Source organism: Mya arenaria, chromosome 12 (genome assembly GCF_026914265.1).
Source record: "Mya arenaria isolate MELC-2E11 chromosome 12, ASM2691426v1".
NCBI lineage: Eukaryota > Metazoa > Mollusca > Bivalvia > Myida > Myidae > Mya > Mya arenaria.
The window spans coordinates 22860559-22882019 of NC_069133.1; the positions used below are offsets into that span (position 1 = coordinate 22860559).

Here is a 21461-nt window from a genome sequence, read left to right on the forward strand (position 1 = left end):
TTTAGTAATAAAAGTGTACTTATGCAAACAATGCAGGAGCGATGCAAGTGACAGAAAAATAACCATAATATAACATAAGACAGTACACAATGAATAACGTATTAATCATGATGATGAAAAAATTTGTTGCGCATTTTGTTACAGAATTCAAAACAATGCACATATTTTCCATATATTTAAAAAAATGTATGTTCCACAATCAAAACCATAAATTGCATGCCATGTTAAATTCTGGTTGACATGCGCACAGAATGATAACCCAAAATAGTCTTCTCTGAAATGACCCAGAAATGAGTTTGACATATTTACTTATGTGGTGATAAACAATTTCTACTGAGATAATGGTGATTTACTATCTGACGAAATAGACAATCGCAATAAAATGGCGGATGGTCATATTCTAACGGAACCCAAACTGTTATAAGTCATTATCGTTTCTGTTTCTATATCCAAGTTCTTAAAGCTGTCACGATAAGAGCACACATAAAGCCACCATTCTGTTTAAATGTCAAAAAAATGTAAATTAAAAAATACATGAAAGTAACGAAGTTTTGTCATGAATGATTATTCTTTAGAAATGATCTGAGCAACCAGTTTTGTGTTTTTTTGTGTCATACTTTAGAAAAGATGTGACACACTGTCTATAAATAAAGTATAACATATTAATATTTGCGAATTTTTGGAAAACAAAGACTTGCAGAACATCAATCACAAAATTTGGCAGGCGCATTTATTATTTAAACGGAACGACAAAACCCTTTGTCAATCGTTAGCTTAAACACTCAGGTTACAATTAAATCGATTCTACGAAAATCATACCCTGCATTGCAAAGATTAAAGACATTTATGACGGCGATATAATGCTTTATGCAGATGTATTAAAGCGAGAGATTTCAAGGATAATAAAACTAAAAACAAGTGTGTCGGTAAATATATGTATTTCTAATTTCTTAGTTCACAATATTTTGTTCGGATTAAGATTTTTTAGTTTTTAAATGTTTTATAAACACTTAATATGTTTACATGTCCAGTTGCTTCAAATCTGAACTATTCGTTTAATTCAGAACAAAAGAATGATGTCGGTTTAAAAAGGAAACTGATTGGACATTTAAACAGTGAATAAACATGTAATGTGAAACAAAAGATGAACTGTTTTGCGACGAACAACATGACATTCCAGAGAAAGCCTTGGCAATCTGTCTTAGACACAAGTATCTTCTTTGTCTTGATTGTTTGATTGATAAAAAAATTAACATCAGACAACCGGAATGTTATGTAAAACATATAGATAAGCTTTTGCCTAGTGAGAGACGCTTGGTTGAGGTGTTGAAAGTTAAGAAATGCCTCGCTGATCGGAAACGTGTTCTTATGAGGCACACTAAAACTGTTCGCGAAGAAATCAATTCTTTGAAAACTAAAATACATTACAAGGCTCAGGAATTGATACACAAAGTGGAAGAAAATGAGGCGAACACGCTGAAGGATCTTGAAGCCCAAGCGAAGGTACTGTTTGACAGAGATGAGAATCAAATGAAAAAGATTATAGATTTGGAAGATGAAACATCTGAAGAAATCAAACACTTCTCTACACAAGATGATAACCTAAAACAAAATGAGGTTGAACAATTGGAAGACAAGTTAAAATATATTGCAATTATGAAAGACAATACCGTTTCGAGTTGTTATACTAAAAAACTGTTGTTATCGTCTGGCGACATAATTGAATTAGGTACTGTGGAAATACTCAACCCAATTCTTATAAATGATATGGCGGGACAGAAAAAAGAAACAAAGAACACATGTGGAGGAGAACAAGTATCGCAAGTTCAACCATCTAAATCCGCATCTAAACCAGCGTCTACGCCTCGTAAAACCCTTAAATATAGCCTGTCGTCCACGGAATCGAACGTTTCAGAAGAGGTTGATGGTAAAAAGGTGCATTTAGATGGAGGTGAAAGACAAACTAAGAAACGCCTTAACTTGTTAGAGTCAAGCACACATAAAGAGGAAAATGAAAATTGCGATAGTTCCCGGGGAAAAGGCCTTTCAAAGATCGAGTAAACCCACAACATGGCGGACCCAGAGTTTCATCTATTCCCTGGTTTGATTGGATTGGCAAATAATCATATTCTTGTTCATGGGAGTTCTGCTAAGGCAAAACAATCGACAGCATCCATTACTAACATTTTAGTAACTGATCAAAATGCGTTGGTATTGTTTGATCAAAACACACATGACATTATTGTTTCTAATTTTTCTGGAGAAATCATCATTAAACACACGCTATCAAAAGATCCAATCAAAATGACGCAGTATGAAGAACATTCATTTGCAATTTTGAATTGTAAAGACTTTAAGATTCGAATCTTTGGTGTCAAGAACAAAAACATATCAATATCGGATGTAGATTTGTTAATTCCTGTCTCAGAAACATTCCAGGTTCTTGGATTTGAATACGACAACAATTACAAACAATTTGCGTTAAGCGGGCTTGACCGAGATGAAGGTTTGTTGATTCAGAAAAGCGCAGCAGACAAAGAAGAGTCTAATGTCAGCCGTAAATTCAAAGTATCTTCATCACAACAAAAGTGTGACCCTGGTGACTTAAGAACACTATATGATTTTGAAAGGAATGCTGTATACGTACTAAATACATCTAAGAAAACGATAAAATGCTTCTCATTAAAAAAAACGTTTAAATGGAACAAACAGTGCACTGACGTCAGTTTCGTCCCTGATCAGATGGTTTTTGACCATCAGAATCTGTACATAACATCGAAGGGAAACGTCACGATATTCTCGAAGCGTTCTGGTGATACAAAGAGGACACGCATGGCATGCATTGGGAAGTTGAAGGCAATTTGTTTAATAAAAAATACGCACATAGCAATTGTGTCGTCTGACTCAACTGATCCACAAACATCAATGACCCTTCGATGTTTAGCCCTTCCAGATTGTGATAGCATTTGAAGAAGTGCTAAGTATTTAAATAAAGACATATAACTAGATATAACAAAAACAAAATGATTCATATAAGTAAGATTTAAACGGTTAAGTTAGATTGAATTGGGCCTGTTTATTTGTACCTAGTTCTAGGAAATCAGAATCCATTTTATCACAATACTTTTTTTGAATACGTCTGCTTAATGCATTATTCTTAGAAGAAATGTTCATGCTTAAGATATGGTGGATACATGAATGTATAAATGACATGTGAGTGACTGTTAGATAATATGTATGTTCTTCGTTTTGACATATGTTTATCTTTATTTAAATAAAAATGTGTTCGATATTCTTGGTTTGTTTATAACTCTATAATATTAGAAATGTGTTCATGTATCTTGTCTTGAATAAATATATTCGATTTAACAATATTCATTTTTAAATATCGTGCTTTAAACATTCTAGTGCTTGAAACATTTATACCATTTTTCATCAGACGAGGAACTATCACCTACAGAAAGTAAAGTATCGAAATTCTTGGACAGCCTTAGCTCCAACAAGGCAACTGGTCTTGATGGTATTCCCTCGAAGTTTGTTAAGGACTCATCAAACATTTTAGCAAACCCCCTTGCACATATAATTAACCTATCCATCATTCAAGGAGTCGTACCAGATGACCTTAAGTCTGCACGTGTTGTTCCTTTGTTTAAGAAAAACGACAAAACTGAAGTTGGGAATTATCGTCCAGTCTCCATTTTAAACATCATATCTAAGGTCTTAGAAAAGTTTATCTATGACCAAGTTGAGGAATATTTGACAAACAATGAACTGCTGTATAGTTTACAGTCCGGTTTTAGACGCAAGTATTCTACTGAGACATGCCTCATTCATTTGACCGATTACCTACGTTTTAATATGGATAAAGGAAATCTTGTTGGCATGGTGCTCATAGACTTACAGAAAGCGTTTGATACGGTCAACCATGATATTCTTCTAATGAAACTTAAAGCCATTGGTCTGAACGAGTCAACAACACGATGGTTTTCCTCATACCTGTCCGACCGTCACCAACTTGTTTCAGTCTCTGGTACTTTATCCTCTCAATCAAAGGTCACATGTGGTGTCCCACAAGGATCAATATTAGGTCCACTTTTATTTTTAATTTACGTGAATGATATGCCAGCTGTTGTCAGAAATAAGCTGCTCCTAAACGCCGATGATTCCGCAATTTTAGTGTCAGGCAAAAGTACAGAAGATTAAGAGTCTAGCCTTTCTGAAGAATTAGAACTTGTTAGTGAGTGGCTTATCTGTAATAAGCTATCTCTGCATTTGGGTAAAACAGAAACTATTTTATTCGGGTCAAAACAGAGGCTTAAATCTAAAGGCAATCTAAACGTGACTTGCAAAGGTTTGCCAATGGAATGTAAAACTTCAGTAAAATATTTAGGCGCAACCATTGATAATTGCTTGTCTTTTGAGGACATGGCTAGGTCGGTCATGAAAAAGGCAAATACAAGGTTAAAATTCTTATTTAGGAAGCGTGAGTACCTTACCCAGCACACAAAAAGGTTACTGGTCATGTCCCTTCTTCAGTGCCATCTAGACTTTGCCTCTACCATCTGGTTTTATTCTGTTAACCAAGACTTGCGTAATAAGCTTCAGGTCACACAAAACAAACTAATGAGATTTGTTTTAAATTTAGAATCTAGGTCCCACATTGGAAAATCTCAGTTTAATTGTCTTAACTGGTTACCTGTGGACAAAAGGGTTGATTTTATAACTCTTTGTCATGTTTTTAAGATTCATTCCAAATTGGCCCATTCATATCTAAGTGAACATTTTAACCCCGTTAGTGTGGCACACAATTATAAAACTAGATTCAGAATGTCCGCTACATCTCAGGGCACTGATTTTATGGATAGTAGGCGTTTTTCACATCCAAAGGTCAATAGTGTTGGTAAGAAATCCTTTGCTTACCGAGGATGCTCACTATGGAATGATCTCCCTAAGGAAATAAGGTTCAGCAAGTCTTTGAAGTCTTTTAAATCTTCCCTTAAAACATATTTGTTGGACTAGGGCTGTTCATATATTATGTATTTTATATTGTAATAGATAGGTTCATGTCCAAGGTAATCTTACATTTTTAATTTAGCATACCTATTATTCATGGATATTTATGTCTTGTTTTATGTCCATTGTTGAATACATTCTGTTAATCTAGTATTTGAACAGCACTTCAATTGTGATGCACTGTGATACTTCTTATTTTACCTAACATATTATTATTTATATTTAAATATGCAATACAATTAATACATAATCAGTCTTCTACTGTGATATTTTTTATTTATTTTTTAATCTATTTTTTTTTCAATTATAATTTCTTAATAGCATGTCTTCCTATGTCAACTAGTTTGTTATATAAGGACCACAATGGAAATAAGGGATTATCAATCCCTTTTTTGTGTTATCCTTAGATATATAATGTAGTTATCATGGATATATTTTATTCCTGATATTATTTATCATGTGTTTAATTCCATGCTATGTACATTTTATGCTGAAATAAATCCATCCATCCATCCATCCATCCATCCATCCATCCATCCACCCAACCAAACACCCACCCACCCACCCAAAACCCACCCACCCACCCACCCACCCACCCAACACTTTTACTCGGTTTAATGATAAATAAAAACATATTTGGGTCATACATAAATAATTGAAAAAGGGCCATTTAAAAATACATGTTGTCCTGTGTACAAGCAAACTCTGAAAATTATTTGATATCATGAGAACGCGACCCCTGCATATGAGCCTAATAACCAGAAGTATGCTTTAATAACTGAAGTCAGGGGCAGCTCCATGATTTGACGTTAAAGGATGAATAAATTGACCTGCGCCCTTCACTCAGAACCGGAATTGATTTGGCTCAAAATGAAGGCAGGTGTTTTAGTTCGAAACGGTGCCTTTTTTCGCCAGTGAAAGTGTACAAGTCAGCAAAGAAATGTTTCAATATTAAAAAATCGTATAAGTTACTCGAATCATTTATTAACTGTCATACAATAAGTTGAATATTTCGTCACTTAGCTGGTGTCAATTGCGTATAAAACAGTGACAAAAAGTCGCCATGTTTCGTTAGACTTATATGTGTTCTTCTCTCCTTTTCTCAAAATGTTTGTTATTAAATTGAGTAATTTTAGGTGTTTTGTAATTTATAGTTTAAACATTTCTGCACCACAAAGGTAACACTCACTCTTAAAGTATGGCAAAAACTAACTTACGGAGATATAAAAGTAAGGCCACCACAAGGTGCACTGCGTTTTTTTACATCTGAATTTAAGCCTTCTGAAGGAACATGAAAAGGAAATGAGTATTCAAGACTCTAGGGCTTTTATCGGACATTATGCGAGGGAAAGTTATCGATACCGCATACAAACCACAAACAAACATTCAAAGAGAAATGGTTTTTGGTCCACGATCCAGACACAAAACAAAAAACTTCCGTTTTTAAACACTAATCATTCTTGTTCCCGACATGCTTATTTGTGTTGTAATACGGTTCTGTTTTTATTTTCCTTCCTTGCATTGACACTTCTAATTTTCTTCGTTTGCGGAAAACGAATTAGAACAAAAAATAATTTCCCTTGTTTATAATGGAATAACTGCCAGTTGGCGTTTTAAAAACACGAGTGATTCATACGCACGAGTATTTCGTGCGCTTAAGAATGACAAGGCATTTAGCATTTTGGAACCGATACATTCACATCGATTCAATTTATTGTTATTTTTGACAAGCAAATGATTATGGTAAAATATTGTAGTTATTATGTTGTTCATCATGTTAAACTTTTGGCTACTGAGCTTGTCTCTCCATTTTTATATAAGTATGTGAATAACCTATATATTCACTTGTCTACAAAGAACATAGCGATGTAAAATACACTTGCATAACTTGATATAGTACGTATACATTAATCATATAACTGATGAAAGTGGTATGTTTTCTATACATCATTGTTAAGGAGCTTATGGGTGATCAGGCCCGACACCAAGTATTACAAGATAAATCCTGTATAACTGGATGCCAAACGGGCAGAGGTTTCTGAGTTTTCCCCAGAAGGAGGGTTTTATCTTTTTTTCCCCCGGCCAGTCATCCGCATCTGTAAGCTCCATTTTTCGTCAAGCATGTTGTTACCAAGACATACTTTGCTCATGCTGTAAGTGTATATTGTATGTACTTATCGGTTTACCAAGTGCTTCTCTGAGACTTCCAAAATAGTAACATTGAAATAGTATTGATTTTGTTGCTTCTACAGGAGATAATAGAGTGGCATTCAGTGAACTTCTTATCAAAAACACATTTCGGTTCGTGGTAAACTGCGTATCAATTAGCTGACGATATTAAAATAGAGCAATACTGCTGACCAATTGCTGACCAATATAGAAAAGGCTATATTACCTATTGAAATGAAAGTAGTAATATGAACTAAGGCGATGCCTCTACGGGCCTGTAGTATTATTGGCGCGCATGTTATGGTTAAAGTTATCTTAATGAAAAATTAAAATATACTAGTTTTTCATTATGTTTTTACAAATTGGAAGTTTTTCGCCTCATTTTAAATAACGAGCACTTCTGCTGCTTTTGATTTTTGTAACACTTACACAAACATCTACAATAATATTCTAATCATTATATGTTTAACATTAAACTGTATATCAACATTTGAGTTGTCCTTATCATTTTAATTTAAAAAATAGCTATTATTCATTCAAAAAGTGCAGAAACACATTTGAAACTGACACTTTTATCCTAACAACCTAAGCGAAGAATCTTACCAAGTGTCCGCGGAGTATCGCATAGTTTACCCCTCCTAGGAACTCGTATTTTCTTTTCTTCGGTCTCTGAGGGCCAAAAATCCATACTCAATGAAAGCAGAATAGATAAAGTCATTGTGTTGGCCGCAATAGCGAAAATTGGCGCTGATAATGGATAGTGAGTCTACTAACTCATTGAGTGTGATTATGTGTGTGTGTGTGGGGGGGGGGGGGTGACGTTAAGGGGTTAAGCTTGGTAATTTAGACAACCACATAGTACTAACCAAATATTACAACCATTAAAGCCCTTATATACAAAACACAAGCAAGTTAGTACTTGTTTGACGAGACCAGTAAAACACATGAATATCAATAAGTAAGACATGTTACCTCAGTTTATGAAATTCATGTGGCAACTAGCTCAATGATTCTTTTATATCAAATTTCATTCTCTATTTCATTCAATATCCTCCATTCAAGTACAGCAATGTAACTGACATTGTTTAAAAGTACAAACTAAGTACTGTTTTGTTTTGGTGTCATATTGCAGATCGTCCAGAATTTGTGAAATAGACGCGGTCGTCGGCATCACATCAACAATAATTACAACTACTGATCAATTATATATATTTTAACAGCTTATTAACCTAAACAAAAACAGTAAATCGATACTTAACCGGATTAACTAATGGTATCAAACATCAAATGATCAATCAATTCAATTTTAAGGTATATTCTTAAAGAAAAGTATGTGAATGTAAAGTTAAAATGCCAATATTTAAGTCAAACGCGTGTGGGAAGACGGATGTCAGAGATTTCGTACAACCTCAATATCGTACCACTTTTATATCTAACCATTCTTGGTAATTCTTTCAAGCCAAATCATCGTCGAATGTAACGGATGCTTTTGGAACGATATTGTAGTTATTTATACTGGTACGAAGTCTCCGTACATCGGGAAAAACCCGTACCCAGTTATCAGATTCTCGGTTGGATCGCAAGGTCGATTAAACATGAAGTTTCTAGTGAAAAGTGTTCATATCACGTATCATTCAATGAAGAAATAATAATGATGCATTTCAGTTACCCCCCCCCCCTTACAATATTTACTCAGACTTTTTTGCTCTGCTTCCAAATTGGGAGTAGGATTTGCTATTAGTCCCAGTTCCATATAAACAAAATGGCGTCCAATGTTCACTTGAAATCTTCATCAAATTCATTGTAAAGTGCAATGCGGACTAATATATGCAAAGTTCATTCCATCAATATTATGTTTTAACAATACGTAGTGAATTTCACGGGTGTTATAACTGCTTCAATGACAATAAGCAGTTTACGACGTACTGTATTGCACAGTAATGAAACAAACTTTTCCATCAAATGTAGAATTATTTTGAACGCATGTCAATATATGGAGGTGCCGATCTAAAAAAGCACGTGTACCTCGGAAATTCTGTACTGGTATTCATTGATTGAAAGAGATAAAACACTGCTTAAAACATGTACAAATTGCTCGCCGGTCTGCACGCGCTTTATTTGAGCAATGAATGATAATCTTTTCTGGTTTCCATTTTGAAAAATTCCCTTTCATGTTGTTGCCATAAAAGGACATTCGTCCAGCTACGTTGGACTTCAAGCCCATATAAGAGTTAAGTTATGTTTCATTATGTACAACAGGTTTGTTAAATATTAATTTTATCATGATATTTTTTCAAAGTTGATATTATAAAATCGTTTAATTTAAAGCAACAAGCAAACCGGCTAACTACCTTGTACATTCATGGTCAAACATTATAGTCCGAACGAAAGTTCTTAAGAACTCAGTTCCTGCTGGTCGTAAATATTGATGTCCTACAATAAATATAATAATATAGCACATGGTGTTAACTGTATAGGAAAATAACAAGTAATACTGTGCATGGTTTCAAAATATTCCATTCAAAAACCTGCTCTGACTCCGGAAAAAAGCAATCTCTTTTAAATGGCGAACATTAAAACCATTCGGACACTAGTCATCCCGCTGCAGCAGATAAAAATGTCGTGGGAAACGAATGACGAGTTGTTATGCGACAAACGACATGAAAGTCCGGAAAAGGCCGCGGCAGTCTTGTACATCATGATCTTCTTTGAATTGATTTTAAATTCACAAAAACAATCGGAATGCAAAGTGGATCGTTTAGGAATGCTTTCGTCGAGTGAAAACCGATTGATTGGAAAGTTATTTTAATTTTAATATAATTAATCACCCTTCTTTAGATTGAGATGTTCCTTGTTCACCATCATATGGTGTTTTTATTGCAAAGTTGATATGATTTGCTAGAATATGTACAGATGTCTAAAATATCAGCTCTCGCAGTAAACTTATGACGAAAATAACTTCTAAAACTGGGTTTCAGATATAATTAATTAAGGAAAACTTTCTCAAAATTCGTTAATGGTCATTATAATCTTTTATCAAAGTACAATAGTAGTCTTAAATCGCTGATTGCTAATAGTATCGCTCATCCCGACTGTTTTGGTGATGTTTTAAAAAAAATTCGTAAAATTATAATGTTTCAAGCAGGTAGCTGGGCTGATAGACTCAATGAATTACTTGGATTTTATTTAAACCGTGGATATAAATGTAATATTTTGAGGAGTACTTGCCTTCTAGTTTTTGAAGATGTATTCCTGAAATAAAATAAAGGGTTGAATATAGCATTCTTACATAACTAAGCTTTCAGTCCTTTGATTTTATAAAACTTTTGCTAATTCATGTTATCTTTAAGGTATTAGCCGCGTAATACACACTTTTTTAAAAGCTTTAACCAAATATCCCAGTTCCATGCCGATTGTTGACAGTTCGTTTTTTCGAGAGAAAATCTTCTCTTACGCGTATATTTCACTTATAATCCATGTTTTACTGTAATGACTCAAATTGTTTGATGTATCGTAATCAACTCTCAGCGTGTACTTTTAGTGTTAATTTATTTTAAACGTATATTTATGAGAAAAACATCACAATGTTTCCAAATCCTACGATGTAGAAATTCCATTATTGACCTATGAATAGCCGGGAAATACCTTCTGTTTCTAAAAATAGCAACATCCGGTACAGGCCGAATACGCCCGATGTTCGTCGCGATCTGTTACGGCGAGTGGCGATATATGTCGATGTTACCCGATGTTTCCCGAGTTGTATTACATGGCTAATACCTTAAAACCTTTTTTGGCTATATTGAAGTGTTTTGGCATGTGACGTCATTTTCTTCAAATATTTTACATAGGTAATCAATTGGAAGAAAAGACTAGCTAATATATGTCTTTTTTTAAATAATATTTTCTTTATTTGTTCCCAGTTTTAGTTCAATGATGCTTTTTATTATGAAACTCTATGATCACACAGTTTTAAACCTTTTATTTTATAAGGCAGACTGTGTGTGATGCTCTTAGTTTTAAACAATGACTGCATCGTGTCTTTGAATTTTTTCTGCATTAGGTGCTCTGAATTGTATTTCTCCGTCTGTAGATAGAGTTGGGATCTCTTATCATAGAAGTACTTGGGGTTTACCTATATTTTTTTTTTTTATTGTTAAGTTTCCTCAAGTTAATGCATACTTTGATAGATTTACCTTTTGCGTTTTTTCTTTATTTAGAATTGCTGGGATAAGAGTGAGGTTTGTGCACTTAAACTGGTTTAAACCCCTAGTAAATTTACATTTAACTGACCGTTTTAAGGCGGTATAGTATTATATAGTATTATTTACTGTGCTGTTTGTGGAGATTTGTGCTGTTCTTCCATGTTTTTTGTTTATGATTTTTTGTTTTTATGTTCTATGTCTTTCGCGTTTACCCAGTGCCATTACTCCGGGTTTATGGTTAAACCTTTTTGCTACTGAGCTCGTTTTTGTGGTTTTTCGCATATATATTTAAAAGTTATAAAATACCTCACTGAACGGAAAAGCTTTGTAATGAGCCATACTAACAGTGTAAGTGAAGAAAATGACACAATACAAACTAAAACTCAATGTCACTCTCAGGAATTGATACAGGAAGTAAAAGAACATAAGGCGAACACGTTAAATGATCTCGAGGCCAAAGCAAAGTTTCTGTTTAACATGGATGTTTATGATGTGAAAAAGATACAAGATTTGGAGGATGACATATCAATAGATACCAAATACATCTCTGAAGAATATGATCTCAAAGAATATAGAGGTAAAACAATGCATGAAAAATTAGAAAAGATTGCGATTATTAAAGACAAAACAGTATCGGTTAGTTATTCTGAAAAGTTGTTGTTATTGTCTGGGGACACGAATGTATTGGGTACAGTGGATATACTCGATCAAAATACCATTTATGACGATGTGCATGAGATAAATGATGTGCGAATGAACAAACGAGGAAGAGTTCCACAAGTTCTAGATCAAAACCGTCAACTATTTAAGCTCAGGCCTCGCAAAACTTCTGAATATAGTCTTGCGACTGAGGAAGCGACCGATTAATCCGCTTATGATGCGGAACATGTTAAACGAAACCTCTTGATGGAAAACAAATTGATAGTAAGGCACGAGATTGATCGACATTAACTGGTTTGCTTGGATTTACAAATAATGACATTGTGAAACCTTGAGAAGGTTTATTGATTCTGAATTCCAAGTGTCTTCATTGCGGAAGAAATTCACCCCTGGTGATTATATAAAACTCTGTATGATATTGAAAAGAATGATGAGACAACAAATGCTAATCTTTTACGAGAAGAAAGATTAATGGAAAAGCGAGTGCAATAGTGTCCAATTTGTCCCTGATCGGCTAGTTCTCGATGAAAATGATCTGTATATTTCATCAAAGGATAACGTCACTATCTCCCCGACGCACTCTGGATAAACCAAGACAACACATATTGCAAATATCAGCACATAGCATTTGTGTTACGTGACTCTACTGATCCAGGATCATTAATGACCTTGAATGTTTAGCCCTTCTAGCTTGTGGCTAAATTTGAAAGAGTGCTCATATTTGAAATAAAGTCCTATAAACGGACATTCAAAGAGAGACTATTTCCCTTAAGTTAGATTTTAGTTTATTATTATTAGTTGTCCAGTTAGCGCAGTGGTCAGAGTACTCGCGTCGCATCTAAGTGCATTGCCGGCCCGGGCGCATGGGAGTTTGATTTGTGGCACCAATCCGGACAAATGGGTTTCCACCGGGTACTCCGGTTTCCGCACAACACAACAACACAATCTAATGTTCTAACGCGCAATAATAAGTGATAAATATGATGTTGTAATGACTTGTTTCACAATCATTTTTAAATAAATTAAAACTTGTAACACCTTAAGTAGTTGAATGACCACTGTATATGTATACTTAGTACCACAAAAAGATAGATTTAAACTTATTAGAATGTGCTCGATGCTTACTTATTTTTGATGGAGGTATTACTTTTGATTGACATGATGTTCATTAGCATTTCTAGTCAATGTATCTTTGCAAATAATATTTATGATTAAAACGTGTCGGATACAATGTATTAGTTTAATGCAGTGTTGATGTGTGATACTGCGAGATACTGTTTGATATTGTGTATGTTCTGCATGTTGACAGATGTATTTCCTGTTAAATACATGTTTTAACATTCTCCTTCTTGATAAATTATTACCCTTTTATTAGTCGAGATTGAAGCATGAAAAAAACAAGAGAAAGGCGAGCTGTCATCCGTCTACTGTACTTGCTATACTATAGGGAATTAATGGTATTAATATCGTTCAACGCTAGTTCTAAAATACAGGCAGACCAATATATGTACGTGAAGGTATTTTTCAGATCCCGTTGCCCCCAGTAAACATTCTAGCGTAAGATATTAAAAGGAAATTTTCAAAAAGCATTTTTAATAACGAAAATAACTTGAATATAAACTCTTCAAGCACAACGACTTTGGTGTAAATTGAAAGTTACAACGGACATGTAAGATACGAGGCAATATCACATTTCTGATATAGGTATTGAATTGCACAACAATGACTGTTTGTCTAAGTATCTCTCTTTTGGAGCCTATGGTCACCGTTTTGCTACTCTGTATACTTATTAATATGATTGTTGATATATTAACCGTTCCTTAACTCGGTGATGAAACACGACCCAAAATGGGCATTCTCCTCTTATAGAAACTGTTATTTTGCCAGCGTTTTATAAAGATTGGAATTAAAGTACGTAGCATTTAATGCATAACTTAGTAATATTATGATGTGCTCTGAAAACGTTTCATATTACTAACAGTTGTGAATTGGTTTTTGTTGCGTTTCTTCGAAAACTGTGAATGGTGTATAACCAGCCAAAATGGCAAAAGAAGTTGAATGTCATATGGGGAAATTTCGTCCGTCAGCTTGACGAATTTGTTGAATTATTTGTACCATCTATAATATGATTAATTTTAAAATCTATAATGCGACAACCACTGACTCACTGACACACTTACTGACTCAGTAACTCACTTACTGACTCACTTACTGACTCATTGACTGACTGACTGACTGACTGACTGACTGACTGACTGACTGACTGACTGACTGACTGCATGACTGACTGACTGACTGACTGACTGACTGATTGACTGACTGACTGACTGACTGACTCACGCACACACTCACTCACTGAGTCACTCACTCACTGACTGACTCAATCACTGACTGACTCACTCACTGACTGGATGACTCACTGACTGACTCGCTTACTCGCTTACTCGCTCACTCCCTCACTCGCTCCCTCACTCGCTCACTCGCTCACTCACTCACTACCTCACTCACTCGCAAAACTCGCTCACTCGCTCACTCGTTCACTCGCTCACTCGTTCACTCACTCACTCACTCACTCACTCACTCACTCACTCACTCACTCACTCACTCACTCACTCACTCACTCACTCACTCACTCACTCACTCACTCACTCACTCACTCACTCACTCACTCACTCACTCACTCACTCACTCACTCACTCACTCACTCACTCACTCACTCACTCACTCACTCACTCACTCACTCACTCACTCACTCACTCACTCACTCACTCACTCACTCACTCACTCACTCACTCACTCACTCACTCACTCACTCACTCACTCACTCACTCACTCACTCACTCACTCACTCACTCACTCACTCACTCACTCACTCACTCACTCACTCACTCACTCACTCACTCACTCACTCACTCACTCACTCACTCACTCACTCACTCACTCACTCACTCACTCACCCACCCACCCACCCACCCACCCACCCACCCACCCACCCACCCACCCACCCACCCACCCACCCACCCACCCACCCACCCACCCACCCACCCACCCACCCACCCACCCACTCACTCACTCACTCACTCACTCACTCACTCACTCACTCACTCACTCACTCACTCACTCACTCACTCACTCACTCACTCACTCACTCACTCACTCACTCACTCACTCACTCACTCACTCACTCACTCACTCACTCACTCACTCACTCACTCACTCACTCACTCACTCACTCACTCACTCACTCACTCACTCACTCAAAACGTGCAAATAAAAAATAGGACATTAGGCTAAAACAACAGGTTGAAATACTTGCAAAATGAATTAACATTACAGCAATATTATATAAAGCACTTCCCTTATATCTGACATTTTGTAAAGGTATAAACTGCTAGAAAAAATCCCTGACAAATGTACCCACATACTGCGTACGAAATAAGCAATCAGAATGATGCAATCATTTACGTAATTGGCAACAACAATTCATCAGACTAAGTCCTACGAAAACTTTAACTTATAACAGCTCGATACCAATAACAAAAATCCATTAGGAATAGCTTGAAATAACATAACAGAAAATAAATGGCCCCCATATGTGCATATTTAACCGTTACGGACTGATTTATCTTCTATATTAAACAAGAGGGTCCTGAAGGCCCTGGATCGTTCACCTGATCCAATTCAATTACCTTTCTGTAATAAGTACACTCTGACCAGATTTCATATAGATTAAGTAGAAAATATAGCCTCAACAGTGTTTGAACAATGTTTTCTATGAGTTGACTTCGTGACCTAGTTTTGAACTCAGGTTACTCAGTTTCAAACTTGACATAGACTTCATAAACACAAACATTCTGACATAGTTTCATGGTGATCAAAGAGAGAATGTAACCTTTACAGTGTTTACAAAGTTTTTCTATGATTTGACCTAGTGGCCTGGTTTTTGACCCCTGATTTTCCAATTTCAAACTGTACCTAAAGATCAACTAGAATAACATTCTGATCAAGTTCCATGAACATATGGTCATAAATGTGGCCTCTAGAGTGTTAACATGCTTTTCCTATTATTTGACCTGGTGACCTAGTTTTTGACCGCACATGACCCAGATTCGAACTTTTCCTAGAGCTAATCAGTAATCACATTTTGACTAAGTTTCATGAACATACACTTATAAATGTGACCTCTAGAGTGCTAAAAAGCTTTTCCTATGATTTGACCTAATGACCTAGTTGTTGACCTCTAATGAACCGGATTCAAACTTGACTTAAATATTAACATTCTAACCAACTTTCATGAAGATACAGTTATATATGTGACCTCTTGAGTGTTAACAAGCTTTTCCTGAAATTTGACCTTGCGACCTAGTTTTTGACCCAGATTCGAATTTGACCTATTGATTATTAATATTAACATTCTGACCAAGTTGTATGAAGATACAATCATAAATGTTACCTCTATAGTGTTAACAAACTTTTCCTTTAATTTGACCTGGTGACCTAGTTTTAACTCCGGATGACCCAATATCGAACTCCTCCAAGATTTTATTGGGTGTAAAATTCTGACCAAGTTTCATTAAGATTGCGCCTAAATTGTGACCTCTAGAGTGTTAAAAGTCAACTTGTTGACGACGGACGACGGACGACGATTGACGACGGACACAGGGCGATCACAATAGCTCACCTTGAGCACTTCGTGCAATTCTAGTCAACTTGACAACGAAATGATACCCAAAATGATTCTTATCTTAAATGAATGAACCGATATACAGTATTACTGTGTGTTCATGTCATGTTTATTTGACAAATCAGTTCTTTTTATTAAATTCAACAGAACAAAAGAAGAATGTCGGTTTTGTCGTTAAACTGATTGGACGTTTTAAAAGTGGATGAAAATGTCATGTGAAATGAAAGATGAACAATTATGCGATGGACAACATGAAATACCGAAAACAGCCGCCCCCATCTGTCTTGTACATCAAGAACTTCTCTGTGTTGATTGTTTAATTAACAAGAAACAATCGGAATGTAAGTTGAAACGTATAAACAAGCTATCGTCGAGTGAGAATCAAATGATTGAGGTGTTGAAAATTGAGAAATGCCTCGCTGAACGGAAACGTTTAGTAACGAGACACACTGAAACTGTGCGTGAAGAATTCGATACATTGAAAAGTAAAATCAAATACCACGCTTAGGAATTGATTCTGAAAGTGCAAGAACATGAAGCGAACACGATTAGGGATCTTAACGATAAATCTAAGCTTCTGGTTGTCACGGATGATGATGTAATGGAAAAGATTCTAGATTTAGAAAATGGCATTTCTGTAGTTACTAAGTGTTTCTCTGCGGAAGATGGTAACATAAAGCAATCAGAGGTTTTAAGCTTAAAAGACAAATTAGAAAATATTGTGATTATGAAAGACGATACAGTATTGAGTAGATATACTAAAACACTTTTTATCCTATTCAGACACAAATGAATTAGGAACTGTGGAAATACTCGATCCAGACAATATGCTAGATATAAAAGATGTTCAAACAAAAAAAAAATTTGAAAGAGAACCTTTTGAATATAACCTAGAATCTGAAGAAACGACTGATTTAAACGCCGAAGAAGACGTATATGTTATGACAGTGCCATCGAATGGAAAAGAAAATCATAATAAGAATAGATCACTTCTAGAGTCAGAAAAAATAAAAAGGAATGGCAAAACTGCACTAGTTCTTGGGAAAAAGACATTTCAAAAACTCAAGAAGCTCCCAACAAGGAGCTAGGGTTCCCTTCTTTCTCTGGTTTAGTTTGGTTGGAAAACAATCAAATTGTTATTCATGAGAGATCTGAAAAGGCCAAACTTTCCACAGCGTCATTTACTCACGTTTTAGTAACGGATCATAATGAGCTTGTATTGTTTGATCAATACACACATGGACTTATTGTTTGTAATTTTTCAGGAGAAATCATAATTAAACACACACTTTCAAAAGCTCCACTGAAAATCACACAGTATGAACAAAACTCCTTTGCGATATTGAATTGTAATGACTTTACGATTCGAATCTTCTGTGTCGAAAACAAACATCCAGCGACACTGGATATGGACTTTTTCATACCTGTTTCGAAAACGTTTCATGCGCTTGGATTTGCATATGATATCAATTGCAAACAATTTGTTTTACACTGGATTGAGAGAGATGAGGTTTTATTGATTCTAATAACCACCACAGACAATGAAAGGTACTATGTCATCCGTAAATTCCAAGTGTATTCAGTACGGCATACGTGCAGCCCTGATGAGTATATAACACAGTATGACTTTGAAAGAAATTGTGTATACATACTAAATAAATCACACAAGACAATAAAATGCTTTTTGTTTGCAAAAAACAAGTTTGGATGGAAAATCGCGTGCAATGATGCCAGTTTTGTCCCTGATCAGATGGTGTTCGACCAACAAAATCTGTATATTACATCAAAGGAAAACGTTACAGTGTTCTCGAAGAATTCTGGGGAATGCAAGACGACACACAATGCATGCATCGGAGAGTTGAAGGCAATCTGTTTAATGAAACATCATCCCATAGCAATTGGGTCGTGTAACTCTTCTGATCCACAAACATCAATGACTCTTGAGTGTGTAGCACTTCCAGATTGTGATTGAGTTTGAAATAGTGATCATAATTATAATCAATCCATTAAACCGGACATTAAAGAACAGGATGATAATTAATGCGACTGATTCTTCGAGGTTAGAGTGAAAAGTTTAAATAATTTAAATTGTCCCTGTATATATCTATTTATATATGTATATAAATAATCAGATTAATGAAAACTAAAACATAGTTTGTTTTTACCAGACCGTTATGAATACGTGTTGAATAAGCAATAATCTTAGAAAGTAATGTTCATGTTTAAGATATGGCGGATACATGAATGTATGGATACACATGACATGATTGTGTATGAGCTTGTAAAGGACTATTTGATGGTATGCATGTTCTACCAAATAATTTGCAGGATATCGCTGGATCGTTTTTGTTTATTTGTTCATATTAGAAAGAAATTTATGCATTAAATGCATTCGAGTACGTATTACTAGGCATAATCCTTTTTAAATACTGTGTTTTGAACACTTTTGTGCTGGATACATTTAAACTAATTTCATTAGTCGAGGAATTTACATGTAACAAAATGAAAAACAAAAGGGTCAAGCTGGCTCTATATCGCTCAGGTCAAACTATCTTAAAGTAATTGATCGGCCAACATACTGGATACCGACCAAACGCCCGCACACTCGTCCGCCGCAGGTGAAACTATAATATGGCATGTACTTTAAACGGGATTATAAAAAAAAAAGAAAAAATGTATTTCTTATAAAAGTACAAAGGGCCTTAGCTCTTGTTAATTTGGAGTTACATAACTTGTCACAAAATAGCTCATTAATGTCAATAAACTCATCAAGATTGATATCTTAATGATTGTAAAACAATTAATCAATTAAACAGACATAAAAAGCAAATAAACTATAATAATACTTTCAATGAAACACAGATGGAACATTTGTGCGAAAATATTCCGAAATCGGGCAAACGGTTTCTGAAGAGGAGATTTGCAAAGCTTTCCAAATAGACAAATTGTGAAGACTAGCCCTGCCCCTGGTGACCAGGTTTTTTAATCACAATGGGTAAAATTATTTGATATATGGTCATCTTTTTAACATTTCTGTGAATGGATTTGAAATCGTGTCAATGGTTTCTGAAGATAATACAGTAAATTTGTGATCGCTCGAGGACGCCTGGGTCCGAGCTGAAACCTCGAGGGAACCAATGTTTCGAACGACCCGAGTTTCAATTTTCCAGTCTGTAATGAAATATTTGTCAGTGTATGTTAAGTTTGAAGACGTCAAACCGAGTGTTTACTACGACACCGAATATGTGTTGCATAGTGGAAATCGCTCATAAGTTCAAAGGTTGTCGTATACGAAATGTAGAAGAAAAAAATATAAATGAATAAATAGTTATGTCTATATTTTACAAAAAAGCACATTTTCTAAACAAGCAACATTTAAATATGACAATACATATTAAAGCATAAGTCAGATTGTGTTTAAACACATAACTGTCTTCTCAAATGCCCTTATCAACTGTCATTGGCCATGCGTAAACAGTGATAAACGATTTATCACACCTTATCAAATTTCCGTTTAACTGTCATCGCATTTTTTACAACTTGCGAAAATACATATCAATCGTTTGTTTATTTTGGAGCATGCGTTTGGGCTAAAATATAAAATTATGACCTCGAGGGAGCCATAAGGTTTTGTGCATGATTTGTGTATTTGGGACCGGGTATAGTGCTCGACTCCCGTTCTCCCGTAGCTGCCACAAAGTTCTCGAGGCTGCTACGACGTTCAAGTGGCTGCTACAACGTTCTACCGTGATTGTATTACCAGTCTAAACTTTTCACGCCAATGAAATAGTTCTTATGAGAATGTTAGAAAGGCACGGTTTCGTTTGAATCTTTATTGCACCGTTTCAGTTATCATGAACATGTAGTTTCAATAAACGTAATCCATATAATATAAGAGCGAGCACGTCCTGAAAATAGAAAAGAGTAACACTACTTATTACAATACATTTATAACTGTTCTTGTAATATTATGCGAGTATCCTACACACTAAAGTTCGTACCAGTTGCTCTTCTCTTTGTTCATGCGTCTAATTTGGAAGAACAGAGATTATTTTACGTTCTTGTAAGTGTCGAAATTACTACAACAAAATGGAATTAAGTTTTCATTTTAAAAAATATCATTGCGCAATGTGTTAAATGTGATTTGTCATGACTGTGTTAAATTCATTTACATTTTTACGAATATTACAATTATGGTTAAAGTGTCACATAAAGACGAACTGCAAATTATCCACGCTCGTATATAAAGTAAAGAATACAATTGCGTGAAGCTTAAGCTCGTCTTTTCGGAGAAAAAAAGTTGAGGTATTGTCAAAGCCTTTGCTCTTGACATTTACAATTTCTATTGAATTTTTATTTATGTAGCAAGGTGCATATTTCCGTATTTTATCAGTTTTAATGTTTGGTATGGTTCCGTATCGTAAATTGTCTTGTATTGTTTGTGTATTAGTTGATTCGTCGTGTTTAGTGTCGTGCTACGTTGTTATTGTCCTGTATGCGTAACTGTCCGTCAATGTCCGTCGATGTCCAGTTTGTCAGAGCGTAAATACTGGTTACGCGAGTAAATCTATATTTATGAGAGTGATTGATTGGATGATAATGCCATTCTCCCATTTTCCCGCTTCATTGCACAAGCCCTTATTAACATATACAAAGAAATCATGCTACTCTGAATCTTCAACGACGCAAGACATCGACTACATTTGTAACATTAGTTACTTATTGATTTATTT

General features: G+C 35.2%; 1 protein-coding gene across 1 annotated transcript; it reads left to right on the top strand.

Moving 5' to 3' along the window:
• Nucleotides 1-382: 382 nt before the first annotated feature.
• Nucleotides 383-3265, top strand: LOC128210556 (uncharacterized). The gene is made up of 2 exons (XM_052914905.1): nt 383-392; nt 1145-3265. The coding sequence occupies exons 1-2, from the start codon at nt 383-385 to the stop codon at nt 2059-2061; spliced, it is 927 nt and encodes a 308-aa protein (XP_052770865.1). The 3' UTR covers nt 2062-3265.
• The last annotated feature ends 18196 nt before the right edge of the window (nt 3266-21461 follow it).